The sequence below is a fragment of the Wallemia mellicola genome (assembly GCF_000263375.1).
Source record: "Wallemia mellicola CBS 633.66 unplaced genomic scaffold WALSEscaffold_19, whole genome shotgun sequence".
Classification (NCBI taxonomy): domain Eukaryota; kingdom Fungi; phylum Basidiomycota; class Wallemiomycetes; order Wallemiales; family Wallemiaceae; genus Wallemia; species Wallemia mellicola.
This window is the reverse complement of record NW_006531976.1, coordinates 167,376-185,502: the sequence shown is the minus strand read 5'-3', so window position 1 is coordinate 185,502 and position 18,127 is coordinate 167,376. Positions and strand designations below refer to the sequence as shown.

Below are 18,127 nucleotides of genomic sequence, written 5' to 3'. Positions count from 1 at the left end.
TTCAAATAAATAAAAGAGATATAGCGAAAAATCGAAGATTAGATCACTTCTCAATTCTATTGAGATTAGGAAATGTAAACATTCAATTGATAACAATAAATTGCGCTTTAAAGTTGTCTTACTTCACATGCTACTTTATCTGCCCTATACATGAAGGCGTTGTCTATGAATGAGAAAACTGTCTTGGTAAGCTGTTCGATGATTGGAAATAAGGCTAGGCCAATAACCACTGAGCATTGATGAGATGGTCCAAACATTGAATTACTTAGATTTGGCATTCGTATTCAATTTACTTTTTAACTCAAAGTTCAAGCAAATTTATATCAAGATAAAACTCGGGACATTTTCACAGGCCAAAGTTAAGTTACGTCACACGAATAGTTGATACTGTTGCCTTGGTATTTCTCAATGCGAGCTGTACATTGATAATTGAGAAGATGTAAGTGACTTACTTCATCTTCCTTCATTTTCACTGAGTATTTGTCGAGATTTCGCATAAGCCGCTGAGATTAGTGTACTATTAATACCAATTCCATTTTAGTTCTACAGTAACTGATATACTCCAGTTGTCAATCTTCTTTCTTCTATCATTACTTATTGTGAATAAGCACAAAATATCCTTTGCAGACGCAAATTTTAAGTCAAAGACTCCCTTGATCATTTTCGTTGTGTTGACAATTGGACTTAGTGCATTTGCTGAAGAGAAACTTTTCGAAGATGTTTGACCGCTCTTCATCAGTCTACTGTTCATGTCCAAGACTCTTTGAACGAATCTTAAAAGTAGCTCGGTTAAGGCAAGTTACGTTTCTATAAGTTTAGCTCATATGTTTATGACTTTTTCGTTTGAAAAGAAAACTTATGGGCCGAAATCAGGGCTTATCAATCAGTTAATAACGTCATACATTCAAACTAGATAACACAGAGAGTAACATATGCCATGAAGATTAATGGATTTTCTTTGTGCACTTTGTAAGTGTTTTGTCGATTTATAATTTGTAAGTAGGTTGAGGTACATCTTGTTGCGAACATCACATGGACTCTACGTATATCTCTGTTAAAAACTTGTTCTTGTGGAATATAACTTATCTTACCTTTCCAAGGATAAGCTGAAATGGTGTAGATGAATATGGCAAAATCATAATGATCCATTACTGATTGATACTAATTAAAAATCACCGTTATAAGTAGGGAAATGAAATAGAAAAGCCCATTTCAAGTATTTTGCTAGAATTGGTACATTTAATACTTCTCAAAACACCTCGTCTTAGTGTAGATCAATAACATATGCTCCGTTGTCCAATATATAAATATCAAACACTTTGGAATTTTCCCATTTCAATTATCGATGAACTATGAATTTGCTTGGCTTCTAAAAGTGTAGAAGGAATAGTAAACTATCAAACATTTGCTACTGTCTCAAAGCATCTCGTATATTATCGATACCATCAGTCATTAAAGCGGAATGAGACATTACCGTAAGAAAAATCAGATGAAATTACTAAAAGTATTATGTATCTCTTTGATTTCTTTATTCATGACGTTGGCCATTCAATACAAAAAAAAAGCCTGTAAAAGACTGGGAGGAAGCTGAAAATGGGTGACCATATACAAACAACTGGAAATGAGCTTGTAATAAATGTTGTTGTTACTTGATTGATGGAGTTGAGAACGAGCGTTTTGCTATATTACATCGTTAAAATGAGAATATTGAAATTATTAATGGAGAATACTCCTGAAAGCTGATATTGGGAATTTGTTATTATGAGCGCTATATTGATTGTTTATTTAGGTTATTCGGGTTATTTTTTTATATCTCTGTTTGGTGTTATTCTGTATTGGTCTTAATATTGTGGTAGTGTTTTCTTTTGAATTTATCAAATGTTGCTTTAGGGGTTGAGATTGTATCTCCTGAAAACACTGGTAAAACTGGTATTCTCATATTACTTGTGCTGTGGCTAATGTTGTGATTGATATTTTCATTAGAAGAATTTTCGTCAATGGGTTCTTCAATAAGAAGTTTGTTAGCGTGTGGTGGTGGGCTATTACTTGTGGTATCTGTAATAGTTGTGATAGATTCGGTATGCGCGTTTGTTTCTGAGTCGCCAGAACTAAGAATATGTTCATCAGCAACAGAGCCAAGTTTCTCCTGGCTTACTTACTGGATTTGGCGAAATAGGCTAGTACCAAAAGGTGGGACATTAAGTACGTAAAGTCGACCTTTGCTATTGACTAATTTTGCAGCAGCTTCACATTTGAAGACGCCTTTATTAATATTCCAACGACCAACTTCCTGTGTAAAACTTTATTATCATTTCTGCATATAGAGTATTCAACTTACTGCAATAACATCCGAGGCTTTTTCAACTTCTTCATTAACAGAGGCTTTCCGATTATCGATAGGTGCTATTATTTTAGCTGATGTCGATCTCTTGAGGAGAGCATTTGTGTAGTCGTTATAGTGAATATGACAAGAATAAACTTTTATGTTTAAATGAAAATTCTCATTCTCTTTGTCATAATCTTCATTTTTGTCTTTTGTGAAGAGCACTTCTGGCTTGGTTTTGATTGATATTTGACTAATGTACTTCAATTGCGCTTGTATTAACAATAGTTTATGATAGTGCTTATGATATTCCATTCCTTGATCAATTTTACCAGAAACGTAAAACCGTTCTATACTTTTATCCAGTTTCGAAAAATAGGATTGAGATACGATAACACGTTCGTTTTTGGACTTTTCAGATTCTTCAATGATCTTTAACAAATTCATCATCTCTTTTCCTGTAAACAAGACGAGCGGATTATCACGACATTGCTGCAGTGTTTCGCCCACGTTGATCATCGCACAGTTCTTTTTCATAATAATCTCCAACTTAATGTTGTTTCTGACTGGACACCAAATAATCTGCTCGCCGGTAGACTTGCACACATTCTTGTATTCTATTCTTGTATTTAGATCCTTCCATTCTATCTGCTTACCAGTGTAAGGGTAAAGATTGTTGATTATCTGTACCTTTGATTGAAGCAAGGAAACGCGGTCGTATTTGTCATAATCTCCAAGCTCGCTTGTAACTTTTCTGAGATGAGATTGTGACTTGAGGGCACTTCTCTCGCTGCAGACATCCTTTATTTGTGAAACTAGTGACTGTTTTCCTCGTGAGTCTTTTGATAGAAAGTATATTTTTGATCTCTCTCATTAAAATATGAGCAGTTTTCGCCAAACTTTCATAATTTTGGAATCTCAAATTCTCTAGAATACTTCTTGTGATTGCTATATTATCAATTGGCATGTAACTAATTATAGTGTAGTCACTGTGAATGTATTTTCCGGATTTGTAGATCCTCGCTTTGGGTTTCAAGTTGAGAATGCCCCGCCAATCACCATAGAAAAGGCAGTCGCTGTCTATTTCGAAGAGATAATCTACTTTCTTGTAATTGAGGTCATTACAGGTCTCTTTATCTTGTAAACGTCCCATGAGACAAAATGAAGCTTTCTAAGGATGTTATTAGATACGATATTATGCAAGACAATATCACTCACGGTGAAATATTCCTCGCAGAGACCAATAAACTTATCAAATACATCTATATTTCTGTCACTGATATAAGGATACCTCGTAGTGTTGAATAATAAAACATTCAAATTATCGTCAAGCATCTCCCGTAAAATCTAGGTTACTCAGTGAGTAAGAAAAATATACGCAAAAGGAACACTTACAGGGACCTTTAAATGGCTGTTAGTGTTTTTCTTTTAACTTGATTGAACACTGTACATCTTAAACGTAAAACCCCTGTTTGACTTCACAACAGAGTTGAACAGCAGGGCAATGGTCGAGGAGGCTATTTGTGATTTAGTTGGTACTGAGAGTATCCGTTTCTAGGCTCACCAAAGCAATAACTCTAGGAATTCATTGCACTGAACATAGCAATCAGTTGTTGAAAAACAGCAGCGCATGACACCCACAGGCGGTGATATCCAAGCAGGGTTTATGCATGCATCTAAATAATAGGACATGGCAGTAAAGCACTAAAATGCGAAAAGAAAATGCAAAGGAATGTCATACCTACAAAAGGAAATTTCATTTGCTCGAAGGAAATGATATTTCCACTAAAGCTAGATGTCTAATATCATTGTGAATTGAAAATTACATGAATTATAACTTCGTAAAACATAATACCTGAGTTATTCTTCTAGATTTCCGTCCAACCTTCAGCAGCATCCACGCCACCAAACATACCTAGGATGAATACGAGGGAACTTGCACTGGTACCCATAGTGAAACCTCTAAATAATGATTTGAAACCTGCCCATCTACTATCAGTTGATTCAGATGTTTCTTCAGTCACTATCCTATAGATAGTTTCAACGATACCAGCAGAAGGTATTGGACGTGTCTCTACGCATGGAGTGAATTTACCAGCTTGTGGCATTTTAACTAATGACCTATCCTGTATTTGTAAACGTCTTCTCACAGTTTCAAGTGGTAAGCTGAGAGTCATTGAACCGATTGACCATAGTAATTCACAGATCGCGTATGTAGCTGGACGGCTATCGATTGATACACCCAATAATCTTTCAATAATTAGTGGACCACAGAGTTGTAATAATGACTTCAATGATGATTCTACGATTGTTGGGAATAATAGGTTTGGATGAGTCCACATGGATTGCCAACCACCTTCTTGACTTGATATCTTACGAAGTGCATCAATTGGACCGCTATATGCTCGTCTAGAGACGTTAGAACTAGTGGTTGATGTGGCTTGTACTATCATTCGCGTCCGTACCAAATCAAGTGGTGAGAGTGCAATTGAGGTTAATGTATGCGCTAGAACGTGAACAGAGAGGGGCTTAAATGGGTGTGGTAATTGATGGATTGGTAAGAATGATAGGGTGTTTGAAGGCAAGAATATCGCTGATAGACTTGATAATGCTAATGGTTGCAATGTTGAAAAGGCGATATCGAAAATACATGAAGTTAGAGTGCCTATAAATGGATGTTAAATAAACGTATGGTATCTTAACATTAGACATACCTTTCCATAATGCAAAGAAACCTTCAGATGATTTGGTTAAAGCTCGCATCATCCTCCAAACGCCGCCATCAACCTGAAGAGGAATCAAATAAGAAGGGCGTTGATTGAGATAACCGTCTACGTCTTTGGATATTGGTGGTTTGGATTGTTTAAGTTGTGATCTTTGAACGTTCAACTCGTCATCCTGGAAGCGAAAGTAATTTGAGTCCTGTGAGATGTTAAAAGGGATAAAATAAATTAAGAAAGACTAACGTCCTTATCATCGTCAGATTCCTCTGATTCGATAAGCTCTTGCTCGCTTTGTTGGTGTTGTCGATTCTTTGGGGTGTATTGGACTTGTAGAAGCAACTTGCCGACTTCAAAGGGCATACTAAAACTTGTAGCACCAAACTGCAGTAAAGAAGTCGCGACTAATTGCTTAACAATTGTCGATGCTTCCTGTATCGAGTTATTATTGTATAAGCCTACATTAGCAGATGAATTTGGGAATCTCTCGAGGCTAGTTGAAGGATTACTTGGTATATCAGAGAATGTCCAGCCATTTGGTTTGTTAGTGATGTAGTTCTTCCTTAGTGAAGACATTGATGCCTGAGATGATGATCGCTGTATTGATGAAATGAGGTAAATAAAAGTACATATATGGCGGTTGATATACAAAATAAATAAAGAAAAAGGCGGATAAATTATTGCGACGACCGTAGTTTATGCTTTAATGCGTTTATTACATCCTCTCTGTTGTACTCAGATGGCGATGATTGTCTAGAGGATTCTGAGCTGTTGGGTGAATATGGTGGTGTATTAGGATGCTTGTTATTATTAGTATTAAATTGTTGACATTTGTATTGTAATCTGACAGATTTGCTGTATTCAGTTCTAGCATTTATAATAGCAGTGTGATACTATAGTTATTAGCTTTATGGTGTATCTCTTTATATAAAACTCACTTCATCCTCCGCTTGTTTAGCTTTTAATATTGAGATCAGGAGATCTCTGTCATTGTTGCCATCTTTGCTATAAGACTCAAGGAGTTCGTCTAGGTTGACCATAATCGTCGATAACAAACATATCTGATACAATATTTTAGTTTATTTCAATAATTTCTACATTAGAAAGTCTGAATTGTTATTTTCAAATCTTGGCGGACTATTTATCTTGGCATCCTTGACAAAAATAGTTCTCGATTTATTTTTATCTTCTTCTAAGAATTTTTCTGTAAATTTTAAATAAAATAAAATACTTTGTTCTTACGTGTTAGTATAGTACTAAAGCTATCGCTATATATATCTATGCGTGTCATAAATTTGGAGGGTTTCTAGCGAACTACTGTATTTATTCACTCATTAAATATTTGAACAGTATTTTTTCACAGTTTCCTTAATCTATGCATGGTCTCTTAGCATTTCTAATTTTGACACATTCATTATGACGTATACAGTCGTTTGCTATTAATGCATTGCTGTCACTGCAAATGTTATTATATATGCTAAAAGCAGCAACAATTAGTGTGATTTATACTTTCTCTAATTAAAGACAATCATTAAAGTTTGTCTTCCTTCTTCCTTCAACCACGAAAGATGCTAAAAAATGGATTCAAAACGTTTTCGACTATATTAGCTACTGGCGCATCTGCATCAACAATACTATATTATAACTACACTCCAATCGAATGTCAACAAGATCGTATGCGAGATAAGATGTCAATTTATGTAAAAGACCTCCAATCGAGGATAGTTGAGGGTATAACGAAACTAGACGATAGTAAAACACCTTTTAGAGTTGATAAGTGGCAAAGGAAAGAAGGTGGTGAAGGTATTAGTTGTGTTTTACAAAATGGTAATCACATAGAAAAAGCAGGCGTTGGCGTCTCGATTGTACACGGTAATTTACCACCTGCAGGTATTTTACAAATGAGAGCTAATCATAAAGGTATTCCCTATGATCCAGATAGTAATGCATCTTTACCATTCAGTGCTGTTGGTTTATCATTGATTATACACCCAAGGAATCCATTTTGTCCAACAGTACACGCAAATTACCGTTATTTCGAATTATACGCAAAGAATTCTGATCCATCGGATAGCTCAACTCAGCCTATCTTCTCCTGGTTTGGCGGTGGTAGTGATCTCACACCTATATATCTCAACCAAGATGATGCTAAACATTTTCACTCGGTCATCAAGCACGCTTGTGATAAACATGATAGTACATTCTACCAAGACTTTAAGCAGTGGGCTGATAAATACTTCTATATACCACATCGTAAAGAGTGTAGAGGTGTTGGTGGTATATTCTTCGATGATCTTACACCTGGCTCTGAGCTTGCTAGACGAAAGTCACCGGAAGAGTTATTTGGATTTATACGAGAATGTGGTGACTCATTCCTCAACTCTTATGTACCAATTGTTGAAAAAAGGAAAGAGATACCATACACTGAACAACACAAACGCTGGCAGGAGCTGCGTAGAGGAAGATACGTTGAGTTTAACTTGGTACACGATCGTGGAACGAAGTTTGGTTTAAATGTGAGTAGTATTTTATTAGCAAGACATAATTGATGTGATTTCAAAGGCAGGAGGAGCTCGTATAGAGAGTATACTTATGAGTTTACCATCAACTGCTCGTTGGGAGTACATGACAGATGTCGGTACACTCGAAAATACGCCTGAGGGAGAATTTCAACGCATACTTCAAAATCCAGTCGACTGGGTTTAGAGTATCTAAAATGAAACTATATTACTGATACATAATATTTGATTTAAAATTCCTTGTAAACTTCCAAATCAGCCTTGACGACATGTGGGTATGCAGCCAATTTTTGAAACTGTGGTGAAGAAGTGTGTACACCTAATCCTACTGGACCTGTGTATTCTTCGTAAACAATGAAAGTGTGATCATCAGCCTTGATACCTCTTGAGATACGGTAACTACGGTAATGTTAGAATGGTTGATAAGCGAATGAAAAACATACGTCAAAGTTTCTGGTTCTTTATCGCTTCTAGCGAGTTCAGCGACTTCTTTCAACAGTGCTTCAACTTCGTCAGCGTGTCCTTGTTCTACTACGACCTGGGTAGCATTGTGAGTATTTTGGTAATCCGATAATCGCTGCTTACCTTTGCGAGTACATTGAATGGGCCGCTAATAATAGCAAGCTTCTCTTGTATTGATGGCATTACTGCAGCTGCACTTTCTGATAATGATGGCATTTTTCTGTCTTGGTGGTGGATTACTAAGCTGATAATCTGGATCCTTTGAAATGCTAATTTTCAAGGAATAGAATGATCTTTATTCAATAAGATACTATCATACTATCTTCTTTATATACACTCAATATGTCTGATAGCGAAGAAGATGTCAGAATGGATAATTATTCTGATAATATAACAGTAGGTTAACCATAAAGCAAAATGATAGCATTATTAATATAAAAAAGAATCGTAAATATAAAAAACAGCAGTCATCTCTCGTTCGTCTGGCTTTATCAGCAGAAGGTAGAAGAACAGCCCTGAGGAAGGATGAGATAACGAAGAAGTGTAACATTTCAGGTAAAGATGAATTATTAGCTGCTATCGATGGTGCCAATGATATACTACGATCAACATTTGGTTACGAGTTGAGGGAATTACCACCTAAAGAAAGCGCAAAATTAGAAGATATACGTTAGTAGTTCCTATTTGTTCGTTTGAATTTCAAGTCTCACGCTTATTTAGCTCCTAAAACTGGAACACGAGCTTACGCGCTAATAAATACAGCAGAACAACCGAATAATCAGTCAGAAGCTTTTAGTAGACATGAAAACATCAGCCACATTGGCATTTTACACTCTATATTAGCAATTATTTATGGAAATGGTGGCATAGTTTCAGATGTTCAACTGACTTCCAATCTGAAGAAACTTGGCATTTCAAAAGATCAACCATTGCCAGGTGAAGGCAGAGTACTCCTCGACAACTTCCTTTCAACTCTATCTCGGCAGAATTACCTTGAAAAGAAGAAATCAAATGTTGGTAATCACGATTATGAATATAGCTGGGGCAGTCGCGCAATTGTTGAAATTGGAGAGAATAATATCAGCCGGTTTATTTTGGAAATAATAAATAAGTCTAGGAATAGTAATATGAATAGTGAAGCTGCTGCTGAAATAGACAAGAAAATCCTCGATGATTTACAAAGAGGTGTTGGACACAAATACAACAGTTAAAATTCCTAATTTACATTTTCGCTAGTATTACAAATCATAGTTACCCCTGTCAAATGCATTATCTGGATAATATCTCGCCTTTACTTGACTTCCACCGAAGAATCTGCCATTTAATTCTGCAATAATATGAGAAAATACTTTCACTAATCGAGATAAACTCACCCCGCACATTCTTGTATGCACCAACTAATCCAGAGAACTGTAGATAAGTATTATAAGCTAATACTCTCAGCATAATTTTCGTTTACCTACTTTTACCAGTATTTTAACAGCATCGATAGGATCATTATATTCTCTAGGTGTGTGTATGACCACTCTCTCCACGATACCATTTTTGTTGCATTCTTCTGCAATCTCCTGCGATAGTTCATTGTCGACTTCATCAATTGAAACCATATTCCGCAAGATGATGGTTTTCGATGGTTCGCCGTACAAATCTCTAGCTTCTCTATCCAATCTTGCTTCCTCTTTTGAAATAATCTCACCGGCTCCACTTTCACTTCTCTCTAACGTGAGCGCCTCTTTTATACCACTTTTGTTAGCACCCAAACCTTCACCTTGCTTCCAACCATGCATGGCCATAAATCTTTCAGCAAATTTTGCCTTATGTTCACCTCTATCTTGTTCTTCTTTTGATACTGTCGAGTCTTCAATAGTCGACAAGAAATCATCGACTTCATTTTTTACTGATGGTAATTCTGTATTCTGAGGTGGTGTTTGAGTTGGGGTTGGCTTTTTGGGAACGAGTTTACTGAATTTCTCTGCTATACTTGCAGCAGCTGCCTGTGAGGCTTTCAATCTCTCTTCCATAGTTGGTTGACTTTGGGATGGAGTTGATTCTTTTGTGGTGTTAGGAAGGTTTTCAATTGTAGTCGGTGCTGGTGGTGGCGGTTGTTGTTGCTCTTGTAGTTGTAGTTTTGGTGGTTGTGAAACTTCCTTGTATTCTTCCTCCTTCACCTCAATCACCACAGGGGTATCATTTCCACTATTGTCCATTCTAGCCTTTTGAGCACTAGCACTCGACATCGCTAATCTTCGTTGGAAAACCTCATCACCAGTTTCTTCCTTATTGATAACAGTAGGCTCATCATTATCATATACTGAAGGTGGAGCAAACATTTTATTTTTCCCTCTATCGCTTTCATCAGCTTTATCATCATCACTGTCAGAGTATTCTGATGAACTGTATTGTCTTCTTGATAACTCTTCTGCTTTTCTAGCAATCCGCTCCTCTTTTAAGTATGCAGCGAATTGCTTATACTCTGAATAATCTGTTGGCTTATATGGATCATAATCGTCATCCCAACTTGGTCCAGGAGGTGGTAATTGGCCTTTCTTTTTCATCTTTTTTTCTTTCTTTGTTAGGATACGTTTACCAATTAAAGTATTTTTAAAGCCATTGACGTCGTCATCATCTATTGTCATTGAGGGTGCTTTATAATTGTTGCTACTTGTGTTATCGGAGCTGTCTCTACTTAAAGGTTGTGATTCAATCCGACTGTTAGTGGGCTTAGATATACTAGCATTTGTGAATCCGGATGGAATTGGTGGTCTAACCGCAGCAGCCTTAGGTTTACGAGCTATAGGTGCAAACTTGAGTGATGCATTCCAATTCTGTGATGGCTTTGGTGGTGCTACCGGCGGAGGCGTTGGTTCTTTTACTTCAGGTTTTTCGTTTTGTTTATTAGTTTCTACCTTATCCTCCTCTTTCTCTTCGTAAAATATACCACCGTATAAACTCATAGTTGAAGTGTAAAGATAAGAAAGGTTGAAAATATCAAATATAAAACGAAAATTAAGGGTATTTACAATATTTGATGATAAGAAACAGAAATGTAAAAAGAAACATAACTAAAATCCGGTCTTAGTTACGAAATTATAATCCTAAACCTTCTAAAAGAGAACCAACGACTGGTACATCATTAAGCTTAGAAAGAACAGTGTGATCTAAGCCGGCGAGCAAAGTTGGTACTAAAATTAGCGTGAGTTATATGTTAAATTGATGTGTGTTCATGACTTACCTCCTCTCTCGAGAGCGTTGTGGAGGAGATCACCAAGGGGACCCAAACCGAGATCTGAAAGTAATCCACCGACGATCTGTTCAATCTGTTCATCAAAATGTCAAAAGAAATTTCACGAATTAACACTTTCACTAACGTTTGCAACTGCTGGTTCGAGTGACTTGATAAGGCCAAGGAGTTCAGCATCCAATGGTTTAATTACATCCTCTAAACCGAGACCTTCACCGAGCTTATCCAAAAGAGGTGAAAGTTTTTGGACAATGTTGTATAATTGTCCAGAGACGAGCAAACCGAGTGCGGAGTGATCAGAGTTGGTATCAGCAGATTGAATGCTGGAAGTGGTTGACTTCAAAACTTCAACAATTTTTCCAATTTCTGGTTCAACAGATTGTGGTGAGATACCTTGTGATTGTGATTGTGATTGGACTGCAGAAAGTGCACCTTGAAGGTCTTGGTTTGATTCTAAACCTGATAATATTTCTTCGAGAGTGTTTTGTCTCTTCAACCAGCCAGTAGTAGTTGAGTCAAGAGGTTCAGCGAGCTTATCAGTGACTTGTTCAACTGCACCATCACGTTTCATGCCTGCAACACTCTTAACACCGCCAAGAGCTTGTGCAACTGGTGAAAGGAGAGCATCTTGACGTTTAATAACGAAAGCGTCATCACCCATTTTGGCAACAGGTGCGGCAGAAACGCTAACTGAGCATGCGGCAATAGCAGCGACGATTAATTTGTTGAACATTTTGTTTAATAAAGAGTGTAGCTTGTAGTTTTAACGAATGTGTGTTGTAGTGTTATTGTTTTGATTTTTACGAGAAAATCACAAAAGCAGAGAGCTTCAAAATGGTTTGTGTAAAGCAAGGAAAGAAGTATACCGATCGATTTTTGAAGCAAGGGTCAGTGCCTATAATTTATCCATGATATGCAACATGATCTTTTGTGCATCTGTGCGCAACCATTCTCCGTACCTATACCCTGACAAATTGGTAAATAAGGGGTGTTTTAAGGGTTGGAATAGAAAAATATAAAGCGGGATTAATTCTGTACTAATATATTACCAGCTATATTCTGTTTATACTTATTAATACTATAAGTAAACATAATGTGACGTTGTCATAGCGTTATTGAATTTCCTTTCCGTTAATTACCGTAGAGGGAATAAAATATGATACAATTCGAGTTAGTATCTATCGATATAGCTACCCTTTACTAGATGAACGTGTGATCTTATGAGATGCACTTCCGTCTAACAACCCTAAAGTAGATCGAGGGACATTAATGCTGTGATGACAAGCATTAGACGTTGGCACGATCAGCTAAGGGAAGCACGTGGTAATACTCACGGTTTGTTATCAATGTATTCACTTTACAGGGTAACTTGATTGTAATACCATTAAATCCAAACTAACTGTTCACGTCTCGATCTCACATCATAATACAACAGTTTATTGTTTTGGTACACAAACATAGTTTTACGTGAGCATTTGTTGATCAAATTGACCATACTTGTTAGCATCCATATCTCTGTCATTTTGCTGATTGCTTTTGCCGTGTTTGTGTAATGGTGGTTGATACCTAGGGAAGCTGACTCTAGAAGAGAGTGCGTCTTCACCCCAAGATAACAACTTACAAATACCAGCTAATTTAGGTTCTTTACTATGCATTTGATCTTCTAAAATGACTGTATTCACTTGATTTGCTACTCTTTCGCGTTGACTTTGACTCAGCAGCTGTCTGATATTTCCCGGTGCATCCTTCGCTTGAGCGTACTGTTCATTATCCGGACTATTGAATGCTAGCAAAGTCAAAGCTGACTCAAGCGAAGGTAAAAGTGAAGGAATCGTTATAGCGATTTGTGATAAGGTTGTTTGAGCAAATTCAAGCGCTTGATTAATTTCTTTATGTCGTATATATTCAATTAGTTGTTGCAATTGCAAATTAAAGTAAAGCTCAGTATTCTGATCAAGTATATCTGGATTTATTTCATTTATCGTACTGATAGCATTGTGTATATCACCAATAGTTATGTAATCTTTAACGTCCCTTCTCTCATTGATAGAATCTATATCAGATTTCGTCATATCTAATCCAGTTTCTTTTGCAAAGTTGTTGGCTGCGTCCGTATAGCCTTCGATGACCAGATAGTCGAGTACTAGTTTATTTAAGTGACTATTGTACTATAAGCTGGGCTATAATACTGTAATCTACTTACGTTTTACTCAAACTAAGCTGATTTAGCTTATTAGACCAAGTTTCATTAGATATACTGTTAGATTGTTGGTTTATAGGCTTATAAAAGAAGTTATAATTTAGCATTGACTGATAGTCGTTATTAAACTTATTCTCACCATCATTTTTAGTTTAATATCCTATTCTGTGTGAATATCTAGCCTTGGAAGCCGACTGCCAGGATGGAGGGTGAACCAATCAGAGGTGTTAGTATTTTATTCGCGATTTAATTCAATCTTATTGGAACATCACAGGGTACTCGTGGTGGCGCTGGCAACTTCAGCTGGAATGCCGTCAAAGAAGATAAGCACAGGGAATATTATCTAGGACATAGTGTCAAAGCAGCTGCTGGTAGATGGCAGAAGAATAAAGTAGGTTATAATCTACCTAATACCCTTATCTGATCGTTTCTAGGATATTCACTGGTACAATCGCGATCAAGACTCAGGGGATGAAGAAGAAGTAAAGAGAAAGAAGAAGGCAGAAATTCAGAAGATCAAAGAAGCAGAAGAGGATGCTCTTAGTTTGGCTTTGTAGGTGTAATGTTGATCTACATTCTATCACTGACGCATTCGTCATTCTAGGGGATACATACCCAAACCACGCCCATCTGAAGAAGAATCTTTAGCAGCAAAGGCACAAAAGAATGCAGAGAAACGTGTGAGGAAAGAACAACGTGCAAAAGTCAGAGAAGAGAGAGAACGGCGGAGAGAGCACAGATATAAGTCATCAAAGTCAGATAATAGATAAAATACCAATAAAATATGAAATCTTTTACCTCTTATCCTTCCTACGGATAGTCTCATCGTTTATAAAGATACCTTTACCGTTGTATGGTTCAGGTTTTCTCCAGTGTCTAATTGCGGCGGCGAATGCGGTAACTTGATGCTTGTTAGATCCATGCAGTATTATTCTATTAGGAGCTGGTGTCTCTGCTGTTACACCCTCTGGTATTTGCATAACTACAGGATGACTGAAACCCAATTTGAGGTGTATTTGTTGATTTTCGATAGCAGCTCTGTATCCAACGCCTACTAAACGTACGTTAACTCTAAAACCTTCTGTAACGCCTGTGATTGCATTTTGTATGAGCGTCCTTGTGAGACCCCACATTGATCTCTGCTGTGGTACTTTTCTATCCAAAACGCTGACTCTAATATCACTATCTGATTGTTTTAATTGTATGAAGGGCTGTAAATTAACGTATTCTTCCCCTAATGGACCTTTTACTGACAACTTATCTAGACTACTACTAACTTGTATAGAAGCAGGTATGTTCACTGGATTTTTACCAACGTGTGATAATACTCTCGTTGTTGTACTAAAATATCTTTTCATCATATTCTTGATAGTCTGAATTTAAGAAGACACACCTTGAAGACAAACTATCAAATTTATAAAATGCTACGCACGGTAAAACCAAAGAATGCTAGAGCTAAGAGAGCATTAAAAGAGAGGGAGCCACAATTATCAGAGAATCCAAAGACTGCCTTGTTCGTCAAGACTCAAACTACGTCTGCTATTGTAAATGAAGCGATGAGCGATTTATACAGCTTGAAAAAGCCTAATGGTCTTAATTTCAATAAGAAGAATCAAGTTACACCTTTCGAAGATGCCTCCAGCTTAGAATTCTGGTCTAATAAGAATGATGCTTCTCTTTTACTCGTTGGATCACATCAAAAGAAGAGACCACACAATTTGATATTCACAAGAACATTTAACTACCAGCTATTCGATATGTTCGAATGTGGTGTCGAAAATTTCAAGCCTATGAAGGATTTCAACATCCACAATCAAGTTAATGTTGGTATGAAACCACTCTTTAACTTCACCGGTGAGCTCTTTGATAGCCATCCAAAATATCAACATTTCAAGAATGTCATGCTTGACTTTTTCAGAGGTGAAACCCTTAGTCAGATCTCTTTAGCTGGCTTATCACATGTTATTAGTTGTACAGTCGGTGAGCAAGCTGACGAAAACGACCTTCCAACTGTACACTTTAGAGTATACTCAATACAACTTCTTAAAAGTGGTACGAGAACACCACGTGTTGAATTAGTTGAAATGGGTCCATCAATGGATCTCACCCCTAGAAGAGCACAAGAAGCTGATGAATCACTCAACAAGGAAGCTTACAGGCGTCCTAAACCAGTGAATGTTCCAAAGAAGAGAAAGAACATTGACGTTGATGAAATGGGTGACAAAGTTGGTAGAATTCATATGGAGAAACAGGACCTGTCTAAGTTGCAAACGAGGAAAGTTAAAGCACTTAAGCCTGACAATTAGATATTTCTATACATTAATAATTTATTCATTTATTCTGATATCGTGTATGTGCTGTGGCATGTCCAAACGCCTGTATAAGATGGTTTCCATACGTTGGCTTTAGCATTGTCACCTGAAGATGTCAATACATTTCTATGTACGTGTTAGTGTTTTTAAAGTTTTTAAAAGTCTCCTCACCCAAAGACATTCCATGATAAGCTGGCAACGACTCCACCGTGTTCTAACTCAGCTACAAGCTCACTCTTAAATCCATCATCCTCTGGGTGAGCAGAGTAAGAAAGCTTGAATATTCTAACAAATCCATCGCGAGATCCAGCTGCAAAATTCCAATAACCGCGTTGACAACCAGGTGACCAAGCGATGCTAGAAATGGAGTTATTCGAGTTGGTTTCTAGTTGATAGGCAATTGATGTGCGTTGGCTAGTTGAATATGTTATTATATCCACACTATTGGTGTTACCTGCCACCACTCCTAACATTCCGCTAGTTTCCTTGTCAGGACAAACGCTTATTGTATATGTTTCTGCATTATCTTTGAGGTTTTTAGTTATTGGTTGGGAAGATGTAACGTGTAATGTGTGTAAGCACGACCAAGATGATGGTTCTGATGGTACACTAGCTTGATAAACGCGTAAGATACCATCTGAGGATATAGCGACAAGTTGAAGTGCAGATGGGCTACTGAATTGCAATTTCATAATTGGAGTTTTGGATTCTGTGAACTTCGCAATTAGATTCCAATTATTTTGCTTGAAATCCCACAATTTGATTGTACGATCGTATGATCCAGTAGCTAATATCTTCGAGAATGCTGGGTACGAGTAACTCAATGAGCTAACGCGGCTATCATGAGCTTTGAATGATTCTTCCTCTTTCCATTGGTTGTTCTCGCTATTACGAAGGTGAATGGAAACTTCTCCATCATTTGAGCCAGTAGCCAGATTCTCTGCATAGTAATCATAACACACCGCACTTACTCCACTATTCGTCGCGTATACTGAACTTTGCATCACCGTGATGGATTGATAGTGAGATGCGAATTATCGTAATATTGACCCAAAGAGGTCTATTATAAGAAGCGGATATAATAATGTATTTTATATAATAACAATTTATTGTAATAAAGCGTGTATTTTTTTATAAATTTTTGTTACTCGAGAATGAAGTCAAAAATTGATTAAATGATACAAGAACGAAAATAAATAGATGAACAAATGCTGTCAGCATTTCTCATACTTTATTACTGATAAATCTGTACATTCTTTATCAGCATTTGTCATACAATCGGGCACGATGTAACTTTACTGATAGACAATTGTGCGCGTAATGTATCCGTCGTATGGTTCTAAATAGTCTGCCATTGTCTGGCGTAATATTTTACACTCTTGTCATTTAGAGCGACACTGATATAGTTTAACAGCGACCCAATGACAAGGTCCTTGTTCTATTAGATAGAGAACTTAAAAACATTCAAATACTATCATAATAACTTAAGCCCGTCGTGTTTTAGTACTTTTCCAAGGTGTATCACACCATAACCGCTCGTAGCTTGTTGTAAAATATACTCATCACTGGACAAAACAAAGATTATAGCGCAGAACAGATGATAGCATTTGGCGCAGAACCCTTCTAATGTAGAAGATACATCATGGCAAGAATCACATTAAGAAAGCAGATAACTAAGAAAACCATGGTGTTCGTCTTAGGTTCAATGCTCAGTAACTTACAATCTAAAGAAGCCTTCTACAAGTTTTTCAAATCGTAATTGACTACTTATCAAAGATACTCCGGTGGTCCGACGTAACCGAGAACATACGGGAGAACGCAAATCATCAAGACATTCTACGACACTAGCAAGAGACGCTTACAGAAATATCAATACCCCTATAAATGCTCATATTTCAAAATGTATTGATGGACGTGGTTAAACTCATTTTTTTAGCAATATATTCAATTTTCATCATTACAATAATCAAATCAATGATATTTCACTGTACGGTGCAATCACCTCATGAAAGCAATAAGTCAACAATATCGATTTCTAATTCTTGAATGTGATTTTGACTTTCCTGTGATCAAGGTTTTGTCCATTTATTTTTAATCTGGCTGATAATCGAGTGCTAATACGCCCTCCACACCTTTTTCTTGTGCGCCACTCTTCTAATTTCCCCGAATCGTTGCCTGATAGCTTGTAAATACAGTGCCAGTCAAGTGTCGCCGAGGAACCAGATCAACGTTTAGCTATCTAAGTGCACAGTTGGCCTGGTGATACTACACCTGTCAGCGCGCCGGAAAGCTCAACATATATACTAATGTAATGATTCGATTGATTACTTTTCTTATGGTTACACCACTA

General features: G+C 37.0%; 12 protein-coding genes across 12 annotated transcripts; 4 read left to right on the top strand and 8 right to left on the bottom strand.

Annotated features, from left to right (window-relative positions):
* Positions 1 to 1,825: 1,825 nt before the first annotated feature.
* Positions 1,826 to 4,015, bottom strand: WALSEDRAFT_70036 (hypothetical protein; the record flags this gene model as incomplete). The annotated part of the gene is made up of 9 exons (XM_006959708.1): positions 1,826 to 2,108; positions 2,160 to 2,290; positions 2,339 to 3,145; positions 3,426 to 3,494; positions 3,542 to 3,670; positions 3,719 to 3,724; positions 3,783 to 3,840; positions 3,888 to 3,916; positions 3,965 to 4,015. 9 exons carry the CDS (start codon positions 4,013 to 4,015, stop codon positions 1,826 to 1,828), a joined length of 1,563 nt encoding a protein of 520 aa, XP_006959770.1.
* A 176-nt stretch (positions 4,016 to 4,191) lies between these two features.
* On the bottom strand, positions 4,192 to 5,137 carry WALSEDRAFT_20918 (mitochondrial carrier; the record flags this gene model as incomplete). The annotated part of the gene is made up of 2 exons (XM_006959707.1): positions 4,192 to 4,988; positions 5,038 to 5,137. Coding segments are annotated over 2 exons (897 nt in total), but the record flags the coding sequence as incomplete, so codon positions are not given.
* Positions 5,138 to 6,607: 1,470 nt separating this feature from the next.
* WALSEDRAFT_61086 (hypothetical protein) lies at positions 6,608 to 10,967 on the bottom strand. The gene is made up of 8 exons (XM_006959703.1): positions 9,488 to 10,967; positions 9,398 to 9,434; positions 8,745 to 9,351; positions 8,468 to 8,693; positions 8,148 to 8,420; positions 8,006 to 8,100; positions 7,604 to 7,961; positions 6,608 to 7,558 (listed from the first exon to the last, which is right to left on the bottom strand). Exons 1-3 carry the CDS (start codon positions 10,658 to 10,660, stop codon positions 9,263 to 9,265), a joined length of 1,299 nt encoding a protein of 432 aa, XP_006959765.1. The 5' UTR covers positions 10,661 to 10,967; the 3' UTR covers positions 6,608 to 7,558; positions 7,604 to 7,961; positions 8,006 to 8,100; positions 8,148 to 8,420; positions 8,468 to 8,693; positions 8,745 to 9,262.
* WALSEDRAFT_33509 (Coproporphyrinogen oxidase) lies at positions 6,636 to 7,761 on the top strand. Its single transcript, XM_006959706.1, has 2 exons — positions 6,636 to 7,559; positions 7,606 to 7,761. The coding sequence occupies exons 1-2, from the start codon at positions 6,732 to 6,734 to the stop codon at positions 7,747 to 7,749; spliced, it is 972 nt and encodes a 323-aa protein (XP_006959768.1). The 5' UTR covers positions 6,636 to 6,731; the 3' UTR covers positions 7,750 to 7,761.
* On the bottom strand, positions 7,744 to 9,468 carry WALSEDRAFT_33508 (hypothetical protein). The gene is made up of 5 exons (XM_006959704.1): positions 8,745 to 9,468; positions 8,468 to 8,693; positions 8,148 to 8,420; positions 8,006 to 8,100; positions 7,744 to 7,961 (listed from the first exon to the last, which is right to left on the bottom strand). The coding sequence occupies exons 3-5, from the start codon at positions 8,238 to 8,240 to the stop codon at positions 7,793 to 7,795; spliced, it is 357 nt and encodes a 118-aa protein (XP_006959766.1). The 5' UTR covers positions 8,241 to 8,420; positions 8,468 to 8,693; positions 8,745 to 9,468; the 3' UTR covers positions 7,744 to 7,792.
* Positions 8,367 to 9,235, top strand: WALSEDRAFT_29807 (MAGE-domain-containing protein; the record flags this gene model as incomplete). Its single annotated transcript, XM_006959705.1, has 3 exons — positions 8,367 to 8,420; positions 8,492 to 8,693; positions 8,745 to 9,235. The coding sequence occupies 3 exons, from the start codon at positions 8,367 to 8,369 to the stop codon at positions 9,233 to 9,235; spliced, it is 747 nt and encodes a 248-aa protein (XP_006959767.1).
* A 28-nt stretch (positions 10,968 to 10,995) lies between the features above and the next one.
* On the bottom strand, positions 10,996 to 12,716 carry WALSEDRAFT_61085 (hypothetical protein). The gene is made up of 4 exons (XM_006959702.1): positions 12,600 to 12,716; positions 11,393 to 12,537; positions 11,257 to 11,341; positions 10,996 to 11,206 (listed from the first exon to the last, which is right to left on the bottom strand). The coding sequence occupies exons 2-4, from the start codon at positions 11,996 to 11,998 to the stop codon at positions 11,112 to 11,114; spliced, it is 786 nt and encodes a 261-aa protein (XP_006959764.1). The 5' UTR covers positions 11,999 to 12,537; positions 12,600 to 12,716; the 3' UTR covers positions 10,996 to 11,111.
* A 12-nt stretch (positions 12,717 to 12,728) lies between these two features.
* Positions 12,729 to 13,613, bottom strand: WALSEDRAFT_58303 (hypothetical protein; the record flags this gene model as incomplete). Its single annotated transcript, XM_006959701.1, has 2 exons — positions 13,469 to 13,613; positions 12,729 to 13,425 (listed from the first exon to the last, which is right to left on the bottom strand). Exons 1-2 carry the CDS (start codon positions 13,570 to 13,572, stop codon positions 12,729 to 12,731), a joined length of 801 nt encoding a protein of 266 aa, XP_006959763.1. The 5' UTR covers positions 13,573 to 13,613.
* Positions 13,614 to 13,652: 39 nt separating this feature from the next.
* Positions 13,653 to 15,801, top strand: WALSEDRAFT_55206 (Brix-domain-containing protein). Its single transcript, XM_006959698.1, has 4 exons — positions 13,653 to 13,691; positions 13,740 to 13,856; positions 13,900 to 14,018; positions 14,070 to 15,801. The coding sequence occupies exon 4, from the start codon at positions 14,887 to 14,889 to the stop codon at positions 15,769 to 15,771; it is 885 nt and encodes a 294-aa protein (XP_006959760.1). The 5' UTR covers positions 13,653 to 13,691; positions 13,740 to 13,856; positions 13,900 to 14,018; positions 14,070 to 14,886; the 3' UTR covers positions 15,772 to 15,801.
* WALSEDRAFT_65625 (hypothetical protein) lies at positions 13,668 to 14,235 on the top strand (the record flags this gene model as incomplete). The annotated part of the gene is made up of 4 exons (XM_006959700.1): positions 13,668 to 13,691; positions 13,740 to 13,856; positions 13,900 to 14,018; positions 14,070 to 14,235. 4 exons carry the CDS (start codon positions 13,668 to 13,670, stop codon positions 14,233 to 14,235), a joined length of 426 nt encoding a protein of 141 aa, XP_006959762.1.
* WALSEDRAFT_55207 (50S ribosomal protein L6) lies at positions 14,070 to 15,676 on the bottom strand. Its single transcript, XM_006959699.1, has 2 exons — positions 15,528 to 15,676; positions 14,070 to 15,494 (listed from the first exon to the last, which is right to left on the bottom strand). The coding sequence occupies exon 2, from the start codon at positions 14,824 to 14,826 to the stop codon at positions 14,260 to 14,262; it is 567 nt and encodes a 188-aa protein (XP_006959761.1). The 5' UTR covers positions 14,827 to 15,494; positions 15,528 to 15,676; the 3' UTR covers positions 14,070 to 14,259.
* Positions 15,754 to 16,804, bottom strand: WALSEDRAFT_40259 (WD40 repeat-like protein). Its single transcript, XM_006959697.1, has 2 exons — positions 15,949 to 16,804; positions 15,754 to 15,903 (listed from the first exon to the last, which is right to left on the bottom strand). The coding sequence occupies exons 1-2, from the start codon at positions 16,779 to 16,781 to the stop codon at positions 15,801 to 15,803; spliced, it is 936 nt and encodes a 311-aa protein (XP_006959759.1). The 5' UTR covers positions 16,782 to 16,804; the 3' UTR covers positions 15,754 to 15,800.
* Between the last annotated feature and the right edge of the window lie 1,323 nt (positions 16,805 to 18,127).

Bases quoted from the DNA above. Each gene is read 5' to 3' on its own strand.
- WALSEDRAFT_33509 (XM_006959706.1), top strand. From the start codon at position 6,732: ATGTCAATTTATGTAAAAGACCTCCAATCGAGGATAGTTGAGGGTATA. The intron at 7,560-7,605 runs GTGAGTAGTATT...GTGATTTCAAAG, and splicing joins GAACGAAGTTTGGTTTAAAT to GCAGGAGGAGCTCGTATAGA.
- WALSEDRAFT_33508 (XM_006959704.1), bottom strand. From the start codon at position 8,240: ATGCCATCATTATCAGAAAGTGCAGCTGCAGTAATGCCATCAATACAA. The intron at 8,101-8,147 runs GTAAGCAGCGAT...AATGCTACCCAG, and splicing joins CATTCAATGTACTCGCAAAG to GTCGTAGTAGAACAAGGACA. The intron at 7,962-8,005 runs GTATGTTTTTCA...ACATTACCGTAG, and splicing joins AAAGAACCAGAAACTTTGAC to TTACCGTATCTCAAGAGGTA.
- WALSEDRAFT_61086 (XM_006959703.1), bottom strand. From the start codon at position 10,660: ATGACAATAGATGATGACGACGTCAATGGCTTTAAAAATACTTTAATT. The intron at 9,435-9,487 runs GTAGGTAAACGA...ACTTATCTACAG, and splicing joins CTGTTAAAATACTGGTAAAA to TTCTCTGGATTAGTTGGTGC. The intron at 9,352-9,397 runs GTGAGTTTATCT...ATATTATTGCAG, and splicing joins TGCATACAAGAATGTGCGGG to AATTAAATGGCAGATTCTTC.
- WALSEDRAFT_61085 (XM_006959702.1), bottom strand. From the start codon at position 11,998: ATGTTCAACAAATTAATCGTCGCTGCTATTGCCGCATGCTCAGTTAGC. The intron at 11,342-11,392 runs GTTAGTGAAAGT...TTTGATGAACAG, and splicing joins TCGAACCAGCAGTTGCAAAC to ATTGAACAGATCGTCGGTGG. The intron at 11,207-11,256 runs GTAAGTCATGAA...CGCTAATTTTAG, and splicing joins CAACGCTCTCGAGAGAGGAG to TACCAACTTTGCTCGCCGGC.
- WALSEDRAFT_55207 (XM_006959699.1), bottom strand. From the start codon at position 14,826: ATGATGAAAAGATATTTTAGTACAACAACGAGAGTATTATCACACGTT.
- WALSEDRAFT_55206 (XM_006959698.1), top strand. From the start codon at position 14,887: ATGCTACGCACGGTAAAACCAAAGAATGCTAGAGCTAAGAGAGCATTA.
- WALSEDRAFT_40259 (XM_006959697.1), bottom strand. From the start codon at position 16,781: ATGCAAAGTTCAGTATACGCGACGAATAGTGGAGTAAGTGCGGTGTGT. The intron at 15,904-15,948 runs GTGAGGAGACTT...ACACGTACATAG, and splicing joins TTATCATGGAATGTCTTTGG to AAATGTATTGACATCTTCAG.